The 26,308-nt window shown below is 42.8% G+C and overlaps 2 protein-coding genes across 2 annotated transcripts in view; one reads left to right on the top strand and one right to left on the bottom strand.

Moving 5' to 3' along the window:
- The window catches only part of LOC149451747 (natural cytotoxicity triggering receptor 3 ligand 1-like), a 117,168-nt gene that overhangs the window by 72,444 nt on the left and 18,416 nt on the right, over positions 1-26,308 (top strand). The gene's annotated exons all lie outside the window — the stretch shown is intronic.
- Positions 1,992-11,695, bottom strand: LOC149451748 (uncharacterized). Its single transcript, XM_089690225.1, has 2 exons — positions 10,703-11,695; positions 1,992-5,565 (listed from the first exon to the last, which is right to left on the bottom strand). Exon 2 carries the CDS (start codon positions 5,561-5,563, stop codon positions 2,846-2,848), a length of 2,718 nt encoding a protein of 905 aa, XP_089546351.1. The 5' UTR covers positions 5,564-5,565; positions 10,703-11,695; the 3' UTR covers positions 1,992-2,845.

A 26,308-nucleotide genomic window follows, 5' to 3' on the forward strand; every position in this document is an offset into this window, starting at 1 on the left:
ACTGCTGGTGTGTTTCATTTTGTCATAGGATGCTGGCAGATTACGGGCCTCCCATAGGTGCTGCCAGGCCCCAAATCTGCCATGGGCCCCCGTACCGCCTGACCACGCTGCTGCTGGGTCCACAGTGTGACATGGGTCCCTGTACGGCCTCCCATTGCTCCCACTCTGCCATGTGCCACTTTGAGGTCTCCTCACACTCCTGCGGTTTTCCATTTTGTCATAGGTTGCTGGCAGATTACAGGCCTCCCATAGGTGCTGCCAGGCCCCAAATCTGCCATGGGCCCCCGTACCGCCTGGTCACGCTGCTGCTGGGTCCACAGTGTGACATGGGTCCCTGTACGGCCTCCCATTGCTCCCACTCTGCCATGTGCCACTTTGAGGTCTCCTCACACTCCTGCGGTTTTCCATTTTGTCATAGGTTGCTGGCAGATTACAGGCCTCCCATAGGTGCTGCCAGGCCCCAAATCTGCCATGGGCCCCCGTACCGCCTGGTCACGCTGCTGCTGGGTCCACAGTGTGACATGGGTCCCTGTACGGCCTCCCATTGCTCCCACTCTGCCATGTGCCACTTTGAGGTCTCCTCACACTCCTGCGGTTTTCCATTTTGTCATAGGTTGCTGGCAGATTACAGCCTCCCATAGGTGCTGCCAGGCCCCAAATCTGCCATGGGCCCCCGTACCGCCTGGTCACGCTGCTGCTGGGTCCACAGTGTGACATGGGTCCCTGTACGGCCTCCCATTGCTCCCACTCTGCCATGTGCCACTTTGAGGTCTCCTCACACTCCTGCGGTTTTCCATTTTGTCATAGGTTGCTGGCAGATTACAGGCCTCCCATAGGTGCTGCCAGGCCCCAAATCTGCCATGGGCCCCCGTACCGCCTGGTCACGCTGCTGCTGGGCCCACAGTGTGACATGGGTCCCTGTACGGCCTCCCATTGCTCCCACTCTGCCATGTGCCACTTTGAGGTCTCCTCACACTCCTGCGGTTTTCCATTTTGTCATAGGTTGCTGGCAGATTACAGGCCTCCCATAGGTGCTGCCAGGCCCCAAATCTGCCATGGGCCCCCGTACCGCCTGGTCACGCTGCTGCTGGGTCCACAGTGTGACATGGGTCCCTGTACGGCCTCCCATTGCTCCCACTCTGCCATGTGCCACTTTGAGGTCTCCTCACACTCCTGCGGTTTTCCATTTTGTCATAGGTTGCTGGCAGATTACAGGCCTCCCATAGGTGCTGCCAGGCCCCAAATCTGCCATGGGCCCCCGTACCGCCTGGTCACGCTGCTGCTGGGTCCACAGTGTGACATGGGTCCCTGTACGGCCTCCCATTGCTCCCACTCTGCCATGTGCCACTTTGAGGTCTCCTCACACTCCTGCGGTTTTCCATTTTGTCATAGGTTGCTGGCAGATTACAGGCCTCCCATAGGTGCTGCCAGGCCCCAAATCTGCCATGGGCCCCCGTACCGCCTGGTCACGCTGCTGCTGGGTCCACAGTGTGACATGGGTCCCTGTACGGCCTCCCATTGCTCCCACTCTGCCATGTGCCACTTTGAGGTCTCCTCACACTCCTGCGGTTTTCCATTTTGTCATAGGTTGCTGGCAGATTACAGGCCTCCCATAGGTGCTGCCAGGCCCCAAATCTGCCATGGGCCCCCGTACCGCCTGGTCACGCTGCTGCTGGGTCCACAGTGTGACATGGGTCCCTGTACGGCCTCCCATTGCTCCCACTCTGCCATGTGCCACTTTGAGGTCTCCTCACACTCCTGCGGTTTTCCATTTTGTCATAGGTTGCTGGCAGATTACAGGCCTCCCATAGGTGCTGCCAGGCCCCAAATCTGCCATGGGCCCCCGTACCGCCTGGTCACGCTGCTGCTGGGTCCACAGTGTGACATGGGTCCCTGTATGTTAGATTTCTAGAGTTATGAAAAAACTCTATTAATATTTCTAGGTTCTTGTAGATGGTTGTGGGAAGAAATCCTTATGAAAACCAGGTCAGTATGAGCAGTGTGACTTTATTTGATCACACACCAAAAATACAAAGTCAATAAAAAACAGTAAATTCAGACATATGTAGCTTAAAATGAAATAAAAATAAAGAATAAATTGCCTTGGATATTAGGAAATAATGTAGTTCCTTTGCATAGCTTAGATAGAAGTTTTCTTGGCCTAGTTTAAGAAATGACCATGTGAGATTCAATTTCTTTTGTTCTTTGTCCAAGCATGTGCTTTGAGTAAGAGTGTGTGAAAAGAATGTCTCTGTGTGTGTGAGTGAATGAAGTGAAGTGTAGTCTATCTGAGAAACTTCTGCCTCGTTGTTTGAAAAGCTGCATACTTAAAATGCATGAGAAATTAGATCCTCCCATTAAGCTTTGTTTCAAATTCGCGGGCTTCTAAACCACTCCCATAATCACTCCTAGTTTGAATAGAAACAGATGTTCCCATTCAAACCACCAAGTCATTATCATGATTGACATACAGACCATGAGAAAGGTTTCTGAAGTTCTTATATTACATACAACTGTCAAAATCCATGATTTATGACTACAATTTAAACTCTCAGACTCATTAAACGAATTCACAGTATGGTATACATTACATGAGTATTTTAAAAGAAAACATGACTTTAAACCTCTACTGATTACCTAGACTCAAACACAAATAATTCACATCTGACCACTCAAATACAAAACCTCACATTCACATCCAATTAATAGGGGATATATTCTGCCAGCATATATTTCAAAAACTACTAAAGACCGAATTAAAGTTTGGATATTAAAAAATTAATATTACATTCCCCTCTGAAATATGAAATTCATATTAATTTATAACAAGCACACATCATTTATATCACAAACACTCAGGTTTTGATTTAGTAATCTCAAATGTATCATTATTTGTAACTGAGTCAGCATAACCAGAAAGTAGTTTCCTCTGAAGTATATCTTGTAATAGATTATCTCCTTTCCTAATTTCACTTCTAATTCGCTTATAGAAACTGTTCATTTTACACATCAAACATAATTGAAATATAATACATAATATGATAATAATAAAAATAATTATTACAGGATGTAATAAAATATTTCCTGCTGCAGATGCAATTGAAGTTTTTCCCAACATTGATACAGTACGTTTAAATTTTGACCACCAAGAATGACCTGAAAATTCAGACCATTCATGTTCTATATCTTTTAAACTCCCTTGTTCATGTTTAAATAATATTTCTGCTTTTTGATGTTCATCTGATAATGCTATCAGTAAACCTTCATCTTTTTGAATAACATTTGCCCAATCTCTCCATGGGAATTCATCCACTTGAGATATATTGTACTGTATGGGAAGAGCACTTATATTTTTCATAAGCATGTTTGTTAAATTCATTCTCATCCCATTAACACTTATTGCTGAAATATCTCCTTCTATACAGAACAAACCTCGACTTAAGTTTTCTGTATGTGTACAAGAAGAGAAGAAGGATTGAACCCTTTCTGAGTCAGACATAACTTGAAAACAAACTTTCTTTTTATCTACAATTGAGATTAACTCAGAAGTGGTTTTAACCTTTTCTATCCTTGCTGAACATAGAGTATGGTTATGGTAACAAGAATGAAATATACCTTTGTCTTGATTAGGTAGACAAATCACTTTAGACTGAAATTGTAAACATGAAGACAGATCTAATTGTTCTAACTCAAAATTATTATCAGTAAATGCAAAATCTGTATATTGCAGATGATAATATAGTAACTGTGTGTTGCTAACTGGTAATCCCAAGACAGTGATTGGAACCAATATTTGTTCTTTTCCTGCTACAGGAATCATTGAAGAACTATAGCATATGTTCTGATAACATCCAATCCACTTATTTACCCACAGATCAGTATGGTTTATGGCATATACATACTCTCTTGGTAAATTTTGTACAATACCTATAGGAGTTATTCCACTTTGAAAAGCTTGAGCTATTATTTTAAAATTTGTGGAATATTCCATCTGAATTTCTAAACATGCTCTGGCTATATGGGAATGCTGTTCACTTGACATTAAATTAAGAGTAATATTCTCTAAGTGTAATATAGATGGACCCATAATATTGGCTGTTTTAATCACCATATTTTCCAATATTTGATTCAAGTTTCTTTGTACTTTAATACTATTGCTTCCCACTAAACCGGCTGTCTCGAGATCAGACTTTAGTGTACTAATGTCCATGCTATTTGTAATACTACCAATAGTACCTATTCCTCCTAAAATACCTTCAACTATACCACGTTTATTCCTGTGAGGATTCCTAATATCAGTACCAAACCATCTTTCAATACCTAATTCCATGTTAACCAGATGTTCTTTACATTGTGGAAACCTTGTTGAGATTTTCCATTCTGAAATGTTAAAGTTCCACACTATAATAACAAATTTTCCTTCTCTCAACAGAAGTCTGGTCTGGAAATGGTTAATTTGGAAGGGACTGGCTGGAATAAATTTCTTATCCGTACACTGCGTTCTTTTAGGGGATAGTACAATTACATTTGTATTTACACATTTCTTTGGATAATTTTCTATTGATATGCAGCATTCATATATACCTGTATCATTAATTGATATAGTGTTTTGATGATACACAAAGTTATCATTATCCCAGTTCAAATTACCAAAAATACTTTTATGGATAACATCAGTTTTATCATGAAGAAAACTTCCCAAAAATTCACCATTCCTTTTCCAAGTTAATAATGAATTTTGAGGTAGGTGTATTTGTATATTACACATCAAATTCAGATTATCCTTTCCTTCTACAAGTCTTAATGATTGAGGAGATATTTTTATCTCTGGGACAATCAAATCTACCACAGTAACAATTACTTTGACTTTAGTTTGAACCAAAGCTCTTGTCATTTGGAAATCCCATATTTTCACTATGTCCTCTTTTTCATTACCATTAATATTCAAATGTTCAGGATCAAGAAAGTGTGAATAACTTTGTAATTGATACCAAATATCTGTTTTAGAACTTCCTATATTTCCAGTATTTAACATGTCTATGGAAATATCTCCTGACCAAATAGTAGGTTCATTTCCCTTTAAAACTATTAACCAGTATCCCATATCGGATAAATTACATTCAAAGTTACTAGTTTCGTTATTGATCCTATAAAATCCTTGCATTTTAACAAATTTTGATTTAGACTCTATTTTAGCTCTAACTTCAATATCATTATTATGAACGAAATACAATTCCGAACAACAAGTTCTCCCATAACCTATGCACATATATCCTAGCAAGTCTTCAGCTGTATTAATGTTACTGTCTTTAGGAAAAAATCTTTTGTTCCTAATAAGTGTAGTGTTTTTCTTATGTAGGGCTTCAGTCTTGTTAACTTCTGCATTGCTGGAAAAGTTTATGTTGTAGATTACTAATATTGTCATTGTCACTAAGAAAAAAATCGATCCTGTAATAAGTCTTTTCTTTCTACTGCTTTGATTTTCCTTATGTTCTTTTGTTGTAATGTTTATTTTTCTTTGGAATCTGCGATGCTTTGTTTCTTCCGGATTATTGAAATCCATGTCTGCAAAAGAAATGCAGTATCATTATCTCGGTATAAACAATTTGCATTGGTCACTGTGCACCCACATTGTTTGTTGTCTGCGCGCATTTTTTACTGAATTAAGAGGTCTTTGCACTTGTACCATTACTCCTTGAACATCCAAAATATCAAATGGACCTTCCCAGTTGCTTTGCCATGGTCCAGTTTTTCTGAAAGTTTTTACCATTACTTGTCCTCCTTTTTCGAACTTAGAAGAATGTGGAGGAACCATTTTTTGCATGCGAGTAGCTGCATGTGGTACAATAGTGTTCAGATTGTCTTGCAACATCTGTAACCACTTTGTTTTTTTCTATTGCCTCTTTTTGCGGCGTTGACAAGAACGGTTCATGGGGAAAAACAATACGCATTTTCCTTCCTGTCATTAACTCAAAAGGAGAATACTGTGTTGCAGAAGATGTTGTACTTCTGACACTCATCAGAACCAATGGTACAGCATCAACCCAAGTATTTCCTCTGTCTAATAACATTTTTGCAATCCTTGATTTGACAGTCCTATTCATTCTTTCCACAATACCTGCAGATTGTGGATGATAGGGCACATGAAATCTCTGTTGTATACCCAAGATTTTACACATTGCCTGCATTATTTTACCTGTGAAGTGGGTTCCTCTGTCACTACTGAGGTTTGTTGGTATACCCCAGACTGGAAAAACATGATTAATTAGCATTTTAGCAGTTGTTAATGCATCATCTTTGCGAACAGGCAAGATTTCAATCCATTTTGAAAAAACATCAACTACAACTAAAGCATACCTGTACCCATTTTTACCTGTAGGTAACGGTCCTATATAGTCTAGTTGTAATGTGGACCATGGTCCATCTGCTGGAGGAGTTCTTTGTAATGGAGGTTTTTGACCCTTTGGTCGAGGATTCACTTGAGCACAGATTAGACAAGATTGAACTACACTGTCTACTGTTTCTTCCATTTTGTCCCAGTAAAATTTTTCCTTGAGTATTTCAAGCAATCTTTGTTTACCTATGTGACCTAAGCTTTCGTGATTGTACTTTGTAAATTCTACCTGTAGATGCTGCGGTATAACAGGACGCAGAAACCCGTTTAAGTCATGATACAAAATTCCATATTCACATATAAAGGGAAATTTTGGATCAACCTGAGAAGCAGAAAGAGATGGATCCCTTTTCTGTTCTTCTGCAAAGGAGGGAATCTGTGTGTCTGTCTTCCTAACAACATTAACTGAGACTGGTTCAGACTGCATCACTGGTACTCCGTGTAAAGCTGCTTCCTTTGCTAAGAGATCAGCTGTTCTATTGCCTACACTCATCTCATCATTGTCCTTCCTATGAGATGGAATTTTTACAATTGCATAGGCAATAGGATTTTCCTCTGCTAGCTTAAAAATTGATTCAAGTGTCTCTTTGTGCACTAGGACTTTGTTAGATGCATCTACAAAACCTCTACGTTTCCAAATTGGTAAATAATCTGTCAGGGAACGTAAAACATATGAACTGTCACTGTAGATCACTAATGGACTTCTGTTCTCTTCCTTGTCTAATGTCAACACAGTTTTTACTGCTTCAAGTTCTGCCCTTTGAGCTGAAAAATGTCCTGGCAATTTGTGCTGTATGAAATAATTACGCTCTGAATACCAAATTGAATATCCACTGTAATAATTACCTGACATACAGTATCTAGAACCATCAACAAATACAGGTTCATCAATTTTCTCTGCCTCTCTACGGAAAAGAGGAGAGGAAGTTTCTTGGACTTCACATAGACATTCATGTTCTAACCCGTTGTATTCCATCAACTGAGGTAGGACATACTTGGCATTATGTTCAACCTGTATTTGCTTAGGTGATAGAGCCAACAACCATTGAGAAAATCTTTGGTTGGAAACTCCAGGAACATTTTTCTCAAAAAGAAACTTCAAAGTGCTATGTGGAGTTTGTAGAATAATTTTGTTGAATCCTACAATATGCTCTGTTGCTTTTACTGCATAATGTACTCCCACAAGTTGTCTGACACAATCATCAAAACCTTTCTCTACTGGGGTAAGCAGACGTGAGAAGTATCCAAGACTTCTCCAGACTCCTCCCTGTTTCTGAATCAAGACAGCTGAGATTGCAGTTTCTGAAGCATGCACTTGCAAAGCAAATGGTGCTTGCTTATCAACAGTAGCCAAAGCTGGAGCTGTTTGCAAATCATTTTCAACATCTCAAAAGCTTTTTGCTGTATTTCTGTCCAGGGACCAAATACATTTTCCTCATTGTACTTCAACAAATCATACAATGGTTTGGCTTTTTCTGCAAATGATTCGATAAAATCTCTAGAGAAATTTACCAAACCCAAAAACTGTCTCAGTGCTTTGAATGTTGTTGGTACAGGAAGTGACGCAATAGACTCAATTCTTTCCTGTAAAGGCTGTCTCTTTCCTGGACCAATCAAAACTCCAAGAAATTTTACTTCATTTTTCATGAGCTGAACTTTGCGTGTATTCAGCTTGAGACCTTCATCTTGCAGAAGTGTAAACAATTCTGCTAAGAGAGTCCTGTGTTCAGTGTCAGAATTTGTCATAAGCAAAATATTATCCACATATTGAATTAAACAATCAGGTCTAGAAAATTTAGACAAAACATTTGCTAATGCCTGATGTAATATATACTTAGCAGAATGATATCCTTTTGGAAGACGTTTGAGACAATATTGGACATTTTTGTGGACAAATGAAAACTTGTATTGGCAACTCTCAGCCAATTTAATACTAAAAAATCCATTTGCAATGTCAAGAACAGAGAACACTTTCGCATTGGCATTTATTTGTGACATGATGTCTGGAGTTTCTGCCACAATGGGTGTACAACTTGGAGTGTATTTGTTTAGCATTCTTAGATCTATCAATAATCTATATGCACTAGGGTCATCACGCTTTGCCACTACCCACAAAGGATTATTAGTAACTGAATTAGCTTTCCTGATGATACCCTGTTCCAAAAATTCTTGTATGATTACTGATACAGGTTCATCAGATTCTGGCGGCAACTTGTATTGTTTTAATGGGGGATGGTCTTTGCCTTGAATATTAACTTCAATATTTTTGAACAGTCCAGCTTCATTTTTCCCTTGACTCCACAGTTTTTTGTGTAGTTGTACTAACTGTTTCAATTCCAGATTATCTCCAGTATCTGGCCATTTATAGTCAGCATCAATTGCTTCTGTCAAACAGATGCTACCGACTTCACAATAATCTGCTGGGTCAATTACCATAGGCTTACGATTAGCAGATCCCTGCCAAACAATGCCATTGGCTAAATCAAGTATCCACCCTCTTTGAGACAAAACATCAGCACCAATAATGTTCTCTGATCCTTGACAATACCAAAAGTCTATCTCCATTTGCGAACATCCTGGTATTTCAAAAGACACATTTTTACATTTTTTAGCTTGAACATCACCTTTTCCATTGAAACCTACAACTGTGCATACTGTTGCATTAGATGGAATTGGTATTTTCATGCCTAAAACACTTATTTGGGCTCCTGAATCCAATAAAATAGAAGATTTCTGTCCATTAATTTTAGCTTTTACATAAGGGCGGCCACACTTGTCCAAGAAAATTGGAGCTACATATTCCAGACAATGGAGTTCAACTTCCTTTTCTTTTGCTAGTCATGGTGAAGGTAATAATGGCTGTCTTGAAGTACTGGATGAATGTGAGTTGTTCACATTTCCTCCATTACTAATTGACATTTCACTAATCTCTCTGATCAGAGGAGCGTAGGGTGAAGATGACTTAACTTCCTGTGAACGAATTGGAGCTGACGGTTCAGGAGAAATAAGTCCATTTTCTTTACCCAAATTTCTCATCTGAATGTCTTTCAAAAACTTCCTACACTGCCATTTCAAATGCCCTGGTTTTGCACAATAGTAACAAGTGAGTGGTCTTTGATTCCCTTGTCTTACTCTGTCATTCCTGCGGGGGGCAGCATTTCCTGTCTTGAATTTATCCTGACTGTCAGTCTTAGGATAATTATTCTCAATTAAAGCAATTTTTGGTCTTACATTATTTAGCTTTAATTGTCTCCTAATTTTGTCAATAATATAGGCAGCGTCATCCAAATTATCCTTTTCATTAGCAATCAATAAAGATGCTGGATCAAGGTACTTAAATTTTTTTACAAAATCCTTGACCATAGCAGGGGTCTCATCTTGTAAATTAAAAATCATCCTGTATGCCTTAGAATATCTAATCCTAAAATCATAAGGGTCATCATTAATAGTAGCTCTTAAGGAGTCTAAAATTTCCAAACTAGGTGTCTCCTCTCCTGTTGTGAACAGTAATAACTGTCGTAGTCTATCAGTAGCATTGCTATGAATTTCCATATCATCCTCATTCATGAAAGGAGTCTTGACTAACCTACGAGCCATAAAACTGGGGATCCACAACCCAAAAATGCGATTTCTTTGCTCATCAGTTAATTGAAACCTATCACAAAAATTCTCAAAAACATCGGAATTATGGAATGAATTTTCTCTCATGTTATATGCTGGTATATCCTTCAATATTTTCATTAACTGATCCTGAATCTGTAACTTCAACTTAGATGCTCTAGCAAGTAATTTCTGTCTCTGAACAGTAGTCTCACTGCCTTCCTCATCACCCCTGGGTGAGTCCGGGATAAATGAAGCTTGGGCCGTTTCTGATTGTTTTTTCTTCGACACCACAGCTATTTGCTTATTTTTTAATATTGCAACATTTTGAGATTCAATTTCTTGCTCAAGATGTTCAATATAGGTACAAAAAGTTTCACAGTTTGCACAATTGGATTCAACAGTATCCTGCATGTCTGTACTCTGTAAGACATTTTTGCTATCTGTCTTAACAACACAAACCACATTTTTCTCTGGCAATTCAAACACCATAGAATTGAAAACTCTAACTAGCTTCACAATGTTACGCAATTTTCTTTTCATCTTATTAAATGTAAATCTAGAGCTATCAATATCAACATTAGCCTGCATACATTGATCATACATAGCTTTCCATAAACCAGTATCAGAAGCATGGCTAGCTAAACCTTGAAATTCCAATTTACTTTCATTAGCTAATGAATCAATAAATTCCATTTTTCTACTCACCGAATGTAGTAAATTTCCTCTTTTGTTCTGACTTAGAGACTTTTCTGGTCACCACTTGAATCCTCAGATCTCCACAACCAACGTTTTCCGTTCCAGGTTCTGCAATCTTTCCGAAGCTTAATCAATAGAAATAGTTCATCTCAATCCCCTCTGAAGAAGCGAGGATAAATTGAAAAAAACGTGGAAAAATCGAATGGCTGGCACTCGCCAATAATGTTAGATTTCCAGAGTTATGAAAAAACTCTATTAATATTTCTAGGTTCTTGTAGATGGTTGTGGGAAGAAATCCTTATGAAAACCAGGTCAGTATGAGCAGTGTGACTTTATTTGATCACACACCAAAAATACAAAGTCAATAAAAAACAGTAAATTCAGACATATGTAGCTTAAAATGAAATAAAAATAAAGAATAAATTGCCTTGGATATTAGGAAATAATGTAGTTCCTTTGCATAGCTTAGATAGAAGTTTTCTTGGCCTAGTTTAAGAAATGACCATGTGAGATTCAATTTCTTTTGTTCTTTGTCCAAGCATGTGCTTTGAGTAAGAGTGTGTGAAAAGAATGTCTCTGTGTGTGTGAGTGAATGAAGTGAAGTGTAGTCTATCTGAGAAACTTCTGCCTCGTTGTTTGAAAAGCTGCATACTTAAAATGCATGAGAAATTAGATCCTCCCATTAAGCTTTGTTTCAAATTCGCGGGCTTCTAAACCACTCCCATAATCACTCCTAGTTTGAATAGAAACAGATGTTCCCATTCAAACCACCAAGTCATTATCATGATTGACATACAGACCATGAGAAAGGTTTCTGAAGTTCTTATATTACATACAACTGTCAAAATCCATGATTTATGACTACAATTTAAACTCTCAGACTCATTAAACGAATTCACAGTATGGTATACATTACATGAGTATTTTAAAAGAAAACATGACTTTAAACCTCTACTGATTACCTAGACTCAAACACAAATAATTCACATCTGACCACTCAAATACAAAACCTCACATTCACATCCAATTAATAGGGGATATATTCTGCCAGCATATATTTCAAAAACTACTAAAGACCGAATTAAAGTTTGGATATTAAAAAATTAATATTACACTGTACGGCCTCCCATTGCTCCCACTCTGCCATGTGCCACTTTCAGGTCTCCTCACACTCCTGCGGTTTTCCATTTTGTCATAGGTTGCTGGCAGATTACAGGCCTCCCATAGGTGCTGCCAGGCCCCAAATCTGCCATGGGCCCCCGTACCGCCTGGTCACGCTGCTGCTGGGTCCACAGTGTGACATGGGTCCCTGTACGGCCTCCCATTGCTCCCACTCTGCCATGTGCCACTTTGAGGTCTCCTCACACTCCTGCGGTTTTCCATTTTGTCATAGGTTGCTGGCAGATTACAGGCCTCCCATAGGTGCTGCCAGGCCCCAAATCTGCCATGGGCCCCCGTACCGCCTGGTCACGCTGCTGCTGGGTCCACAGTGTGACATGGGTCCCTGTACGGCCTCCCATTGCTCCCACTCTGCCATGTGCCACTTTGAGGTCTCCTTACACTCCTGCGGTTTTCCATTTTGTCATAGGTTGCTGGCAGATTACAGGCCTCCCATAGGTGCTGCCAGGCCCCAAATCTGCCATGGGCCCCCGTACCGCCTGGTCACGCTGCTGCTGGGTCCACAGTGTGACATGGGTCCCTGTACCGCCTCCCATTGCTCCCACTCTGCCATGTGCCACTTTGAGGTCTCCTCACACTCCTGCGGTTTTCCATTTTGTCATAGGTTGCTGGCAGATTACAGGCCTCCCATAGGTGCTGCCAGGCCCCAAATCTGCCATGGGCCCCCGTACCGCCTGGTCACGCTGCTGCTGGGTCCACAGTGTGACATGGGTCCCTGTACCGCCTCCCATTGCTCCCACTCTGCCATGTGCCACTTTGAGGTCTCCTCACACTCCTGCGGTTTTCCATTTTGTCATAGGTTGCTGGCAGATTACAGGCCTCCCATAGGTGCTGCCAGGCCCCAAATCTGCCATGGGCCCCCGTACCGCCTGGTCACGCTGCTGCTGGGTCCACAGTGTGACATGGGTCCCTGTACGGCCTCCCATTGCTCCCACTCTGCCATGTGCCACTTTCAGGTCTCCTCACACTCCTGCTGGTTTCCATTTTGTCATAGGTTGCTGTATGGCCTCCCATTGCTGCTGTCTCCACCGCCACACTGTGGCTCCAAACACTGGTTTTGACCCCGTGACTGGCCAAATGAGTGAAGTGTGCGGTGATTCTAAGATCGACGGCACTCATCTGCATGTCATACTGACTGACAGTATTATTTCTCTTCCCCAGCAGACTCCAAGGGCATTTAAATTAAAGGTACAGTGTTCTGCACTAATATTAAGTCTCTCTGAAGCCTAGAAACACCCTTTTTTAAGTTAAATTCACAGCGAATATATTCGACTCGAATCGAATATTTTCCACGAATTCGCCGAATCAGTCGAATCGAATTTTTGAATACTTCGCTCATCTCTACTTGCAATTGTAAGACATTCACATTAATAATTTGTCCTGACACTGATGAGTGTTATGCTGAGATATACTTGCAGACATGTACAGACTTGTGTAGAGATGGCTGCACAGTCTGTAGCTGCTATTCCAGTGTCCATATAACATCTCACTGTGTATCCAAAGCTAGCAAGGATCCTATGAAGACATTTCACTGATCTTTTGACTGTTCTGTCTCTACAATCTAAGCATTGAAAGTGTGATTGTTAGGGATCCTACCAGTGGTAGCCTCTAGCGCTCCACAGACCGGAATCCCCCAGGGCGCGGAGTCTAAGCCCCAACCTGCTTGTTCACCAGGGCCCCTGATGGTGGGGATGGACTTGGAGCAGGCTGAGACCAGGTCACGGCCCCTGGATTCTTCCAGCTGCGGTAGAAACACTGCTGGCGGTGTGTAGCAGGTAAGAGTCTGATGTGAGGAGGTAACTAGCGCAGCGTCGGACAGGCCAGGTCGGTAACGGTGGTGGTGGTGTGGTACAAAATCAGCAGGCAGAGGGATCAACAGGTCACAAGCCGGGTTTGGTAACAGAAGATCAGAACGTGCAGGGTAAAGCAGGAGAATGGTCAGACAAGCCAGGGATCAAGACAGGAGACAATCAGCAGAATCAGGGTCAGGCAGGGTTGGCAACAAGGTAATCTACAAAGCAGGAACTCAGGAAACAGGTAAGACCATACGGCAATTAGAGTGCAGCTCTGACCTGTTTAAATAGGGCACCCTGCACCCTGATTGGTGCCAGGCTCGCATCCGCGATCGCGAATGCGCATGCGTGAGCGCCGCTGCAATCGCGGGTGCCCTGGTCCCAATGCTCGCACGTTAGTGCGGTCGGGCACACCACGCATGAGCAGACTCGTCGCAGCAGACACTGGGGTCCCTGACATTGCCCCCCCTTACAGGCAGCCTCTTGATGCCCACCAGATTCCTCCTTTGAGGCTGGTTATGAAGGAATTCCCGCATTAATCTGGGGGCATAGACATTCTGGGCAGGTTGCCATGAATTCTCCTCCGGCCCATAGCTCTTCCACTTGATCAGGTATTGCACCTGACCACCCCTTTTCCTACAATCCAAAATTGCCTCTACCTCAAATTCTTCCTCCCCGTTGATATCTATAGCCTCTGGAGGTCTAGACCTGCGGTCTAAAAAGGGGTCTGGAACTGCAGGTTTTAATAGCGATACGTGGAAATCCAGATGTATCTTGAGGGATTCAGGGAGAGCCAGTTTAAATGTCACTTCATTAACTTTGCGTTCTACTTGAAAGGGTCCCACAAATTTGGGTGCCAATTTTCTAGATGGGCATTTCAGCTTTAGGTTGACTGTTGACAACCAAACCTGATCCCCAGGGTGTATGACCAATTCTCCCTTTCTCCTCCTGTCACAGAACCTTTTACTGTCTTCTTGGGCCTTGGCCATTGTTTCCTGTAGTAGCTTGTTATTGGTAGTAAAGAATTCTAAGGTGTCCTGAGCTGCAGGGACTGAGTTCTCAGGAACCAGGTCTGGCAGGAAGGTAGGGTGGAACCCATAATTGGCAAAAAATGGGGATTGGTTGGTGGTGGAATGATTTGCATTATTATATGCAAATTCTGCCATTGGAAAAGTCATCCTGTAGGAATGATGTATAGCATCTCAGGTATTGCTCGAGCGTCTGATTGGTTCGCTCTGTCTGGCCATTTGTCTGGGGGTGATATGCAGACGAGAAAGATAACTTAATCTCCAACCCCTCACATAGCGCTCTCCAGAATCTGGATGTAAATTGCACCCCCCGGTTCGAGACAATCTCTTTTGGTACCCCATGAAGCCTCACAATCTCTTTAATGAACACTTGGGCTGTTTCAGAGGCAGATGGAGTTTTGGCTAGTGGAAGAAAATGGGCCATTTTAGAAAGGCGATCCACTACCACAAAGATCACGGTGTGATCTTGCGAGGGTGGCAACTCTACAATGAAATCTAAGGAGATCATACTCCAGGGTCGGTTAGGTGTTGGTAAAGGTCTCAATAGGCCCCAGGCCTTGTCTCTGGTGGGTTTATTCCGTTGCAGATGGGGCAAGACCTCACATACGCTTCACAATCCTTGGCCATGTTTGGCCACCAAAATGTGCATCGTGCCAAATCGTTAGTTTTATGTATCCCAAAGTGCCCTGCTAAGGGATGGTCATGGCAGTAACCTAACACCAGGGACTGGGCCTCCTTGGGCACCAAGATCTGTTCCCCTCTCCAGAAAAGACCTTCCTTGTTCTGTAAGGAGATTCCAGGCAGATCAGGAACCCGGGTGGAGGCAGGCGGCAGTTTAGATAACAATTCAGATTGAAGTAGTAAGAAGCTATCTGCTGGCAAGATGGTATCTGGCTGGGGTGTCTCCCTAGGGTCCTCAAACATCCGGGAAAGAGCATCCGGCTTAGTGTTCTTTGACCCAGGACGATAAGTTATATTGAGATTAAACCTTGCAAAGAACAGTGCCCATCTAACCTGGCGTGGACGAAGGCGTTTAGCTGTTTTCAAGTACTCAAGGTTTTTATGGTCAGTATAGACCAGAATGGGATGTTGGGCTCCCTCTAATAGATATCGCCATTCCTCCAGAGCTGTCTTATTGGCCAGTAATTCCCAATCTCTGATATCATAATTCCTTTCCGAAGGGGAGAGCTTCCTAGAAAAGAAGGCCACTGGGTGCATTAGCTCCTTGGTCCCTACCCTCTGTGACAACACTGCTCCTACAGCCACTTCTGATGCGTCTACCTCTAGTATGTAGGGCAATGACGCATCAGGATGGCTCAGAATGGGAGCCGTTGTGAATAGCTTCTTCAATGCCTCAAAAGCTGCCTGTGCTGCTGGGGTCCATTGGAGGCGTACTCCCACCTTGGTGAGTTGGGTAATGGGTGCTACCAGGCCAGAAAAGTTCTTTATAAATTTTCTCTAAAAATTGGCTAATCCAATAAACCTCTGAACTCCCTTTTTATCCGTGGGGGCAGGCCATTCCAGGATGGCTGAGATCTTCTGAGGGTCCATAGCGATCCCCGTGGTGGAGATAATTAGACCAAGAAAAGAAATGCTTTCTTGCTCAAAACAGCATTTCTCGGCTTTAGCGTAGAGTCCATGCTGCCGGAGACATTCCAGCACGCTCCTAAAATGTCCCCGATGTGCTTCCAAGGACGAGGAGAATATTAAAATGTCATCCAGGTACACAATTACAAAAATGTCAAGGAAATCCCTGAAAATGTCATTGACAAAGTGCTGGAAGGTGGCTGGAGCATTACATAACCCGAAAGGCATAACTAGGCATTCAAAATGCCCGAACCAAGTGCGAAACGCCGTCTTCCACTTGTCTCCCTCACGTATTTGTACCAGGTTATAGGCACCCCTGAGATCTAATTTAGAAAAGATGGATGCTGTCTTCAACCTCTGGAACAATTCTGGGACCAGAGGAAGGGGGTAGCGGTTTTTGATCATAATTTTATTGAGATCCCAGTAGTCAACACAAGGTCTCAGTGATCGGTCCTTTTTCTCGACAGAGAAAATCCCTGCCCTGGCGATGTGGAAGGGCGGATAAACCCCTTCCGGAGGCTCTCATCAATGTATTCTTTCAGTGCCCCTAACTCCCGTTCTGATAGTGGGAAAATGCGGTCAAACGGGATCTCAGAGCCCGGGAGTAGATCAATAGGGCAATCATATGCCCAATGTGGGGGGAGAAACTCTGCCCCCCGTAGGCTAAACACATCCAGGAATTGATGATAGGCCGCAGGCACAATTTGGGCTAACTCGGCATCAGGGCTTACCGCTAATAGGGTCGGTGTATCTAGTGATAGTCGAGAAAAACAATGTTCCTGACAGTATCGTGAGGGGAACTGGACTAACCCGGTCTTCCAGTCAATTTGGGGGTCGTGAGCTCGTAGCCAGGGGAGCCCCAAAATAACGGGAAAAAGGTGGAACGCAATGGCGTCCAAACGGAGGCGCTCCTGGTGATGTCCCGCCACCGTGGTGTGTATAGGAGGGGTCTCCCGATCTACCGTCCCCGATTTTATTTGAGACCCATCTACCAAGAAAATATTCAAGCCCTGCTTTTTAGCGAGTAACGGTATTTGATGCTGGGTAGCAAAACCGAGGTCGACAAAGCAGCTACATGCCCCGGAGTCAGTTATAGCCGTTACCTATATGCTTCTTCCGGGGAGCTGAAATGACACAGGCACAGCCAAGTGAATGGGGTTGCCTGCGCACACAGTAGATATAGAAGAAAAAATTAAAGAGGACTTACAGTATTTCTCCGGACAGGAGTGCACCATATGACCCGCTGCTCCGCAGTACAGACACAGATTGTGAACCCGACGCCTCTGTCTTTCCTCTGTAGAAAGGAAAGGCCGCATCAAGCCAAGTTGCATGGGCTCAACCCCCTCTGACGGTTCTGGACTCCTGTCGCCAACGCTGACCCTGGGCATGACTGGTACTCTTGGCAGCATCCATGAGGTTCTTTGCCCCTGGCTGGACCTCTCCTGTCTCCTCTCCCGCAATCTGCGATTGATTTGGATGGCCCGATCTATTAGGCCTTCCAAAGAGTCAGGGACTCCTATTCTTGCCAACTCGTCCTTTAACGGCTCCGACAATCCCAACCGGAATTGGTGGCATAAGGCTGCGTCGTTCCATTGTGTATCTCCACTCCATCGCCTAAATTCAACAGCATAATCCTCCGCAGCCCGGAGCCCCTGTTGTAGGGAATAGAGAGCTGCCTCAGCCGAGGCAGCCCGATGCGAGTCGTCGTACAGCTGTGCTATAGCCTTAAAGAAGGAGGCTACAGTGCTCAAATGTGGGTGGTGGGCCTCCATCAGGCGATGGGCCCATCCCTGAGGTTCACCCTGCAGCAGGGATATGACAAATCCCACCTTCACCGTTTCCGAAGAGAAGGTCCGGGGTTGAAGGTCAAAGTACAGCTGGCAGGAGTTCTGGAAGGCCCTGAACTTCCCTCGGTCCCCATTGAACCGCTCAGGGGTAGGTACTCTTGGTTCTGGCGGAGGAAGGGAAAATGATGCTCCAGTGGACGGCCCTGCTGAACCCGTGATGGAAGGCATGGCCACTGCGCCCGATCTGGTGGGTGCCAGTGTGGCCAAGCTCTGGACCTGTCCCTCCAGGTGTTTGTATCCCTCTTCAAGTGTTTTCACAGCTCGTGTGAGTGCCGCCAGATGTTGGCACATCTCTTCCCAGGGTGAGGGTCCTCCTCCAGACTCTGACATGGCCGTATGGTTTTGTTAGGGATCCTACCAGTGGTAGCCTCTAGCGCTCTACAGACCGGAATCCCCCAGGGCGCGGAGTCTAAGCCCCAACCTGCTTGTTCACCGGGGCCCCTGATGGTGGGGATGGACTTGGAGCAAGCCGAGACCAGGTCGCGGCCCCTGGATTCTTCCAGCTGCGGTAGAAACACCGCTGGCGGTGTGTAGCAGGTAAGAGTCTGATGTGAGGAGGTAACTAGCGCAGCGTCGGGCAGGCCGGGTCAGTAACGGTGGTGGCGGTGTGGTACAAAATCAGCAGGCAGAGGGATCAACAGGTCACAAGCCGGGTTTGGTAACAGGAGATCAGAATGTGCAAGGTAAAGCAGGAGAATGGTCAGACAAGCCAAGGATCAAGACAGGAGACAATCAGCAGAATCAGGGTCAGGCAGTGTCGGCAACAAGGCAATCTACTAAGCAGGAACTCAGGAAACAGGTAAGACCATACGGCAATTAGAGTGCAGCTCTGACCTGTTTAAATAGGGCGCCCTGCGCCCTGATTGGTGCCAGGCTCACGTCCGCGATCGCGAGTGCGCATGCGTGAGCGCAGCTGCAATCGTGAGTGCCCTGGTCCCAATGCTCACACGCTAGTGCGGCCGGGCACACCGCGCATGCGCAGATTCGCACGCGATCGCGGCAGACACTGGGGTCCCTGACAGTGATCTCTGTAACTTACAGTTGTAATGAGATAGCGATAACTCCAATCTTAGTTGAATAACACAGGCAGTGACTCGATTAGATGACACCTTGTAGATCTTGTGAAGTTTATTCCATAAACTGAGAGAATCTTACAACAATCAACAACGGATAGGTCAGAAGATCATAATGTGATCTGCTTCATGATATGAGGCTTAAAGCTGAAATGCCTTACTGGGAAAAGGGGTGGGGCTATCTATACAACATGAACTAAACCAGAGGAAATGGAGGAGCAGAGACAAAATACAAAGAACACTTAAAAGCATATGACAGTCATGTGAAACATGACTGTTTTGAAGAAAGAAAAAACACATTTTTGATTTTTTGCTATAAAACATGTCCAATTAAAAAAAAAAATTTAAAATCAAATTTCGTCATAAATTTAGGCCAAAATGTATTCTGCTCCATGTCTTTGCTAAAAATAAAAAATCTCAATACGTGTAAATTAATTATGGTAAAAATATCCTGTGAGCCACTATAAATATTTGTTTTAGGGTCAGTTCGCGAGCTCCTAGCTACATACTCATTATATGTGCTAAAAATAAATTAAAAATAAAGATGGTGCCGCGCTCTTAAATTATACCCGTGAATAAATAAATAAAATTAATATAATAATGCAGTGTCTATATAATATATTGTTTCCCTTAGTAAATAAAAATTATGCAATTCATTATTAATAAAAAAATAAATAAATAAATAAATATTGTATATCCAAAATTAAATTAGATAATCAAAACTATAAAAGTATAAAAATATATATGCTTAAAAATAAATACAAATAAATATACTACAACATATAATTCATAAATGTCCAATATTCTTGAGAATCCAGTGAGTGGTGTTATTCACTGCAAATTGTCTGTTCACATAATACCAGATAAAGATACTCAAGATGAAATCAGATACTTGGTGTATTTTTCCACTAATAGTAAACTGGATGGTTCTCCTCTTTGCTCTTGCTATACTGCTGAAAAATGGATCCTAGGTAAGGTTCTCCCTCCAACAGGTGTTATATGTTTTCTCCCTGTTACTCCGCGTATTGCCAGAAAAAAGAAAGAGGGATAGTGCCTTATCCTTGGTAAGTATAAAGATTTATTCGTGCCAAATTTGCACTTACATTTATAAAAATATCAAACCGCTTTTAGTGTAGAATGTGTCCAGCCAGAACGGCATGTAGACACACACTTCCTGTACTCGCCGTGTTGGAGGGAGAACCTTACCTAGGATCCATTTTTCAGCAGTATAGCAAGAGCAAAGAGGAGAACCATCCAGTTTACTACTAGTGGAAAAATACACCAAGTATCTGATTTCATCTTGAGTATCTTTATCTGGTATTATGTGAACAGACAATTTGCAGTGAATAACACCACTCTAATGGGATATAATATATCACTGGATTCTCAAGTATATTGGACATTTATGAATTATATGTTGTAGTACATTTATTTGTATTTATTTTTAAGCATATATATTTTTATACTTTTATAGTTTTGATTATCTAATTTAATTTTGGATATAAAATATTTATTTATTTATTTTTTTATATATATATTTTTATTATTAATAATGAATTGCATAATTTTTATTTACTAAGGGAAACAATATATTATATAGACACTGCATTATTATTTTAATTTTAGTTATTTATTCACGGGTATAATTTAAGAGCGTGGCACCATCTTTATTTTTAACGTGTAAATTAATTGGTTTATGTGAAAGCTATAGCGTCTACAAATGGCGGTATAGTTACTGGTAATTATATTTTTTAATACTAGTAATGGCGGAGATCAGTGACTTATAGCGGGACAGCAGCGGGCATTCTGACACTGGTGGGAACTGACTAACTGCCATTGATATCCCCAGTGACACCAATACAATGATCAGTGCTAATAAAAAGCAGTAACACTGTACTAATAGCACTGGGTGTAACAATTGTGCACACCAAGATGGACGCGGTCATCCATCTTGTTAAGAAGCTTCCATTTTGTATCATCTCTCTCTCCCAAATAAGGCTTCCTCCTCCAATTTCCCTCCTCCCTCAGGAATGTGGTCTGTGTTAAAAAGGCAACAGGCCCCAGTGGGAGAGCTCCAGAGCTATAAAATTCCAACCGAGCTGGGGCCTAGATCTGTTAACTTCTCAATCTGGGATATCGTAAAGCCATAAACCAAGTCCTTCAAAGGCATTCCAGGTAGTCGTAAAAACAGACTTACATTTAAAAACTCACTTTTCCATATAATTTTATATCTTCAAATAGGACATAATTACATAAACAGTGAGCACATATTCGGAAGGCTCATTTTAAGACACGTCGCCTGGTATACTGTATTACACCCCCTAGCTGGCATATACAGGAGAGCAGAAAATTATATCTCCTAAACCATTCAAGCAGATATATCATATTTCATATCTAACCGTTCAGCAGATGCGTCTGCATATTAATCTACTAGTGGCAAGGCTGCTAAATGCACCGAGAATAAGTTATGAACCATGACATCAAGTGCGAGAGTTTTTGGTTCTAGCTTGGGTCTCCGCCCCAACACCCCTCCCGAAATGAGGCGATTGGTTCTCTGCTTCAGGGAGGCACCCTGTGGAGTTCCTAGAAAAAGCTAAGCTAAGCTGTGTTGAGCAAAGTTGAAGAATCTCCCTTAACATTGGAACTAACTTTGGGAGATAAGATCCTTTTGGCTCTGAAACCTGATCTGCTTAACCCAAGGCTGACGGCAAGTACTTTATCCCTCTAAACTTCTTTCTGTTATCTCTTTGCTGTGCTATTGTTTTCTGTATATTTATATATATATATTGGCTAAATTTTTTTCTGTAAATATTTTAATTGCACCCTTTTGACCTTTTAGTAATAAATCTTACTGTCTGGAAGTGTTGAACTGTTTCTAAAGCTCTTTAATGCAAACTAAGCACCCCTGCCTCTGAAGAGCGCTACTGTGTGTGTGTTTTAAACTTCGGTATATATCTGCCTGTGGTGACCGTGGTATACCGACGATTATTCAAACATCATAGTGTTATTGCTGATATTGCCGAGTTTCCTCTTTCTCTGTACAAAAAGGAGGTGGTGGCAGTGTGAAGGGTTACTTGCGTAATTAACCTGACCCAGTAACAATCGCTTCCAGGCTGCCGGCACACAGGTTGTGGTCCATTTGTGAGATGGGGAAACAGCTTTCATTGTTTGAACACTGATTGAAGTAAATTAAAAATGTTCTGACTGACATTCTGCAGTTTAGCCACAAGATGTCTGTGTTGCCTTCACAGGCTAATTGAATTAAAGTTACTTATATGGGATATGTAGTGTACCACTGCCATCTAGTGGCAAACATGTATGGCAGTTCTCCTCTGGATATGTAAGCTCTCAGACAGGAAATGACTCTTGGTTTAGGAAGCTCGTCAGCCATTTTAGATTTCTATTAACTGTGGATGCAGTGTGCTTGCTTCTCTCCCAAGGGGCTTGAGACATCATCACCTGTAAGTGCCTTTCTTCTGTGTCATCTGTCATTTATGTTACACTAGTTATTCTATGTATACTGATATGCTGTTATTGTATTGTGTTTCAGTTTCACCTAGAAAATAAAGTTGGATTCTTTGGTAGACAACACAAGCAGTGGGCTTCTGTATGCTGGAGATTCTGACAAGGGTTTAGCTGTCCGTTTAGAGCCACACATAGTCAGTGTTTTGAGAACGGAACAGTGAAAAGGTGAAGCGCAACAAGCCTGGAGATAGGAGTCACCACACAGACAGAATGAGTCTAAGATCAGGAAGACAGTATAAGGCTGAAGATCAGCCACCCGGGACACATCAAGGCAGGGAGAGCATGCCAAGTGTCCAGCAAGATGATGCACGCTCACACTCGTCTAGATCAGCAAGGTCCAGTCAGATTTCATCAGCAAGTGCCCTTTTAGCCAGAGCTCGCGCCAAAGCAGAGGCAGCTCGTGTTCAGCTAGAATTCGCTGAGAAAGAGGCTGCCATTATAAAAGAAAAGTCAGAACAAGAAGCAAAGTTGCATATTCATCAGCAGCAGTGTGCAGCCGCCGCCGCTGCAGCAGAGGCCGCAGCTTATGCCGAAATGGAACGGTCTGGAAGTGGGTCTATCCACGAAGGCCCATATGTGCCTGAGAAACCCCTCTCCTCAGTAGAACGCACAAGGGAGTATGTCCAAGAACTTTCAAGCAGCAATGCAACAAAACAGTTCCCCAATCCAGAATCAGCTGAATCTAAACCAAGACCAGCAGAACCCCTGAGCGTAAGAAAACAGACCGATGAGGCCAGCAGTACCAGAGCGATTAAAAATGAATCCTTACTACAGCAATCCAAACACCAGAGTACACAAGATGTCACTAAATATCTTATCCGTAAAGAAATGGTTAATTCGGGCTTTCTCAAGTTTGATGACTGCCCTGAGAATTACTGGGCATAGAAGTCTTCTTTTCTGTATGCAGTCAAAGACTTAGGCTTATCAGCAGCCGAGATGCTGGACCTGATGATAAAATGGCTTGGGACGGAGTCAGCAGAACATGCAAGAAGGATCTGCAGGGTACATATATTTAACCCTCCAGCAGGACTTGATATGGCCTGGCAAAGGCTAGAGGAAAGATATGGATCACCAGAGGCAATTGAAGGTGCTCTAATGAAAAGACTTGAGTCTTTTCCCAAGCTAAACAGCAAAGACAACTTGAAACTGCAAGAGCTGGGTGATATTCTTTGGGAAGCCCAGTGTGCCAAAGAAGAAGGCTATTTAAGAGGACTTGCACATTTAGATACCGCCAGCGGTACTAAGCCAATAGTGGAGAAACTACCTCACAACCTGCAAGAAAAATGGGTGAGTGTTGGAGCCAAATACAAAGAAGAATATGATGTCCCCTTCCCCCCTTTCTTTGTGTTTTCTAGATTTGTACAGCAGCAAGCAAGGATCCGGTGTGATCCCAGCTTTTCCTTCATCACCAGCAGTCAACTGCCAAAGGCAGAAAAGCCACTTAGATCCTAAAATAGGACTTCAGTGATCACCCACAAGACAGCGGTTCCCTCTGAGGACCCAGGCTGTCCAAGCAGCTACAAGGTAAACACCTTTGAAGGTCCTGACAGACTTTGCCCACTTCATAAAAAGCCCCATCCTCTAAACAAGTGCAAAGGGTTCAAAAGTAAACCCATCAAGGAAAGGATAGCCTTTCTTAGACAAAACGGCATCTGCTTCAAGTGTTGTGGATCCACTAAGCATGTAGCAAAAGACTGCAAAATACAAGCGGATTGCTCAGAATGTGGCAGTAACAGACACATCACAGCTTTACACCCTGATACATTGCATCAACCACTAGAGGTCGCTGAAGAGCAGAAAGATGAGGGCAGGGAGCAAAAGGATAATTCAGCTACCCCAGTAATGTCCAAATGCACTGAAATCTGTGGCGACAGTATAAGTCCACGCTCATGTGCCAAGATCTGCCTAGCAACAGTGTACCCCACAGGGAAAAAGGAGAAGGCAGTTAAGATGTATGTAGTTCTGGATGAACAGAGTAACAGGTCACTGGCAAGGTCAGACTTTTTCGATGCCTTCAACATTACATCAAGTGCTATACCATACACCCTAAAGACATTTGCAGGAATGATAGAAACTTCAGGAAGAAGAGCTACTGACTTTACTATTGAGTCTCTTGACAAGAGAGTCCATCTCTCACTTCCCATTTTGATAGAGTGTGATATGATACCGGATGATAAAACAGAGATCCCTTCACCAGAAGTAGCCCGTCATCATCCTCATCTCAATTCAATATCTCACCTTATTCCAGCTATCCAGACAGATGCCTCTATTCTTCTACTTCTTGGGAGAGACATTCTACAAGTACATAAGGTATGCCAACAAATTAATGGGCCCTTTAATGCCCCCTATGCCCAAAGACTTGTCCTAGGGTGGGTCGTAGTAGGAGAAGTTTGTCTAGGAGCAGTACATTGGCCTGACAGTGTCAATACATCAAAGACATCTGTGCTACTGAATGGACGCACATCCCTTCTAAGTCCATGCCAAAACAGCTTTGTTGTGAACGAAACCCTTAACATCCCAAAACCATACTGTGACTTTCCTTCTACTTACAATAGAGACATTAGTAGTGGCATGGAGTCTGACACTTTAGGGAACTCAGTATTCCAGAGAACAAAAGATGACGACAAACAAGCAATGTCTATAGATGATCGAGCTTTTCTCCATATCATGGATAAAGAGACTTTCCAAGATGAAAACAACAATTGGGATGCTCCCTTACCCTTTTGCACACCAAGGTGTTACTTACCCAGTAACAGAGAGCAGGCCATGAAGCGCCTGAACACACTATGTAAAACCTTGCAAAGAAAACCTGAAGTGAAAAAAGACTTTACAGAATTCATCAAAAGGATGCTTGATAATAATCATGCTGAAGTAGCACCGTCACTGGATGAAGGTAAAGAACACTGGTATCTGCCAATGTTTGGCGTTTACCATCCACACAAGCCAGACCAAATAAGAGTTGTGTTCGATTCCAGTGCTCAACATGGAGGTGTTTCATTGAATAATGTACTACTGAGTGGCCCAGATCTAAATAACACACTTCTGGGTGTCCTCTCACGCTTCAGGAAAGAGCCTATTGCTTTCACAGGTGATGTGCAACAGATGTTTTATTGTTTCCTAGTGAGAGAGGACCATCGTGACTACCTGCGTTTCCTGTGGTACAAGGATAACGACATAGCTAAAGAGGTGACAGAGTACAGAATGAGAGTACATGTTTTTGGTAACAGCCCGTCTCCTGCTGTTGCCATATACTGCATGCGCAAAGCTGCCCAGAAAGGTGCAGAATGTTATGGTCAAGTTGCCAAACACTTTGTGATGAGACATTTCTATGTAGACGATGGACTTGCTTCAGCTAACACACCTGAAGGAGCAGTCGACATTCTCAACAAAGCAAAACAGATGCTGGCAGAGTCTAATCTGCGACTACATAAGATTGCCTCTAACAGCAAACAAGTCATGGAAGCTTTCACCGCAGAAGATAGAGCTAAAGATCTCAAAGACCTGTGCGTGGGAACAGACACCCTTCCTTTACAGAAGAGTTTAGGCCTAAGCTGGGATCTAGATAAAGACTGCTTTGTGTTTC

Source organism: Staurois parvus, unplaced genomic scaffold (assembly GCF_062004578.1).
Source record: "Staurois parvus isolate SC_StPar_1 unplaced genomic scaffold, SC_StPar_1.0 ptg000523l, whole genome shotgun sequence".
Taxonomy (NCBI): domain Eukaryota; kingdom Metazoa; phylum Chordata; class Amphibia; order Anura; family Ranidae; genus Staurois; species Staurois parvus.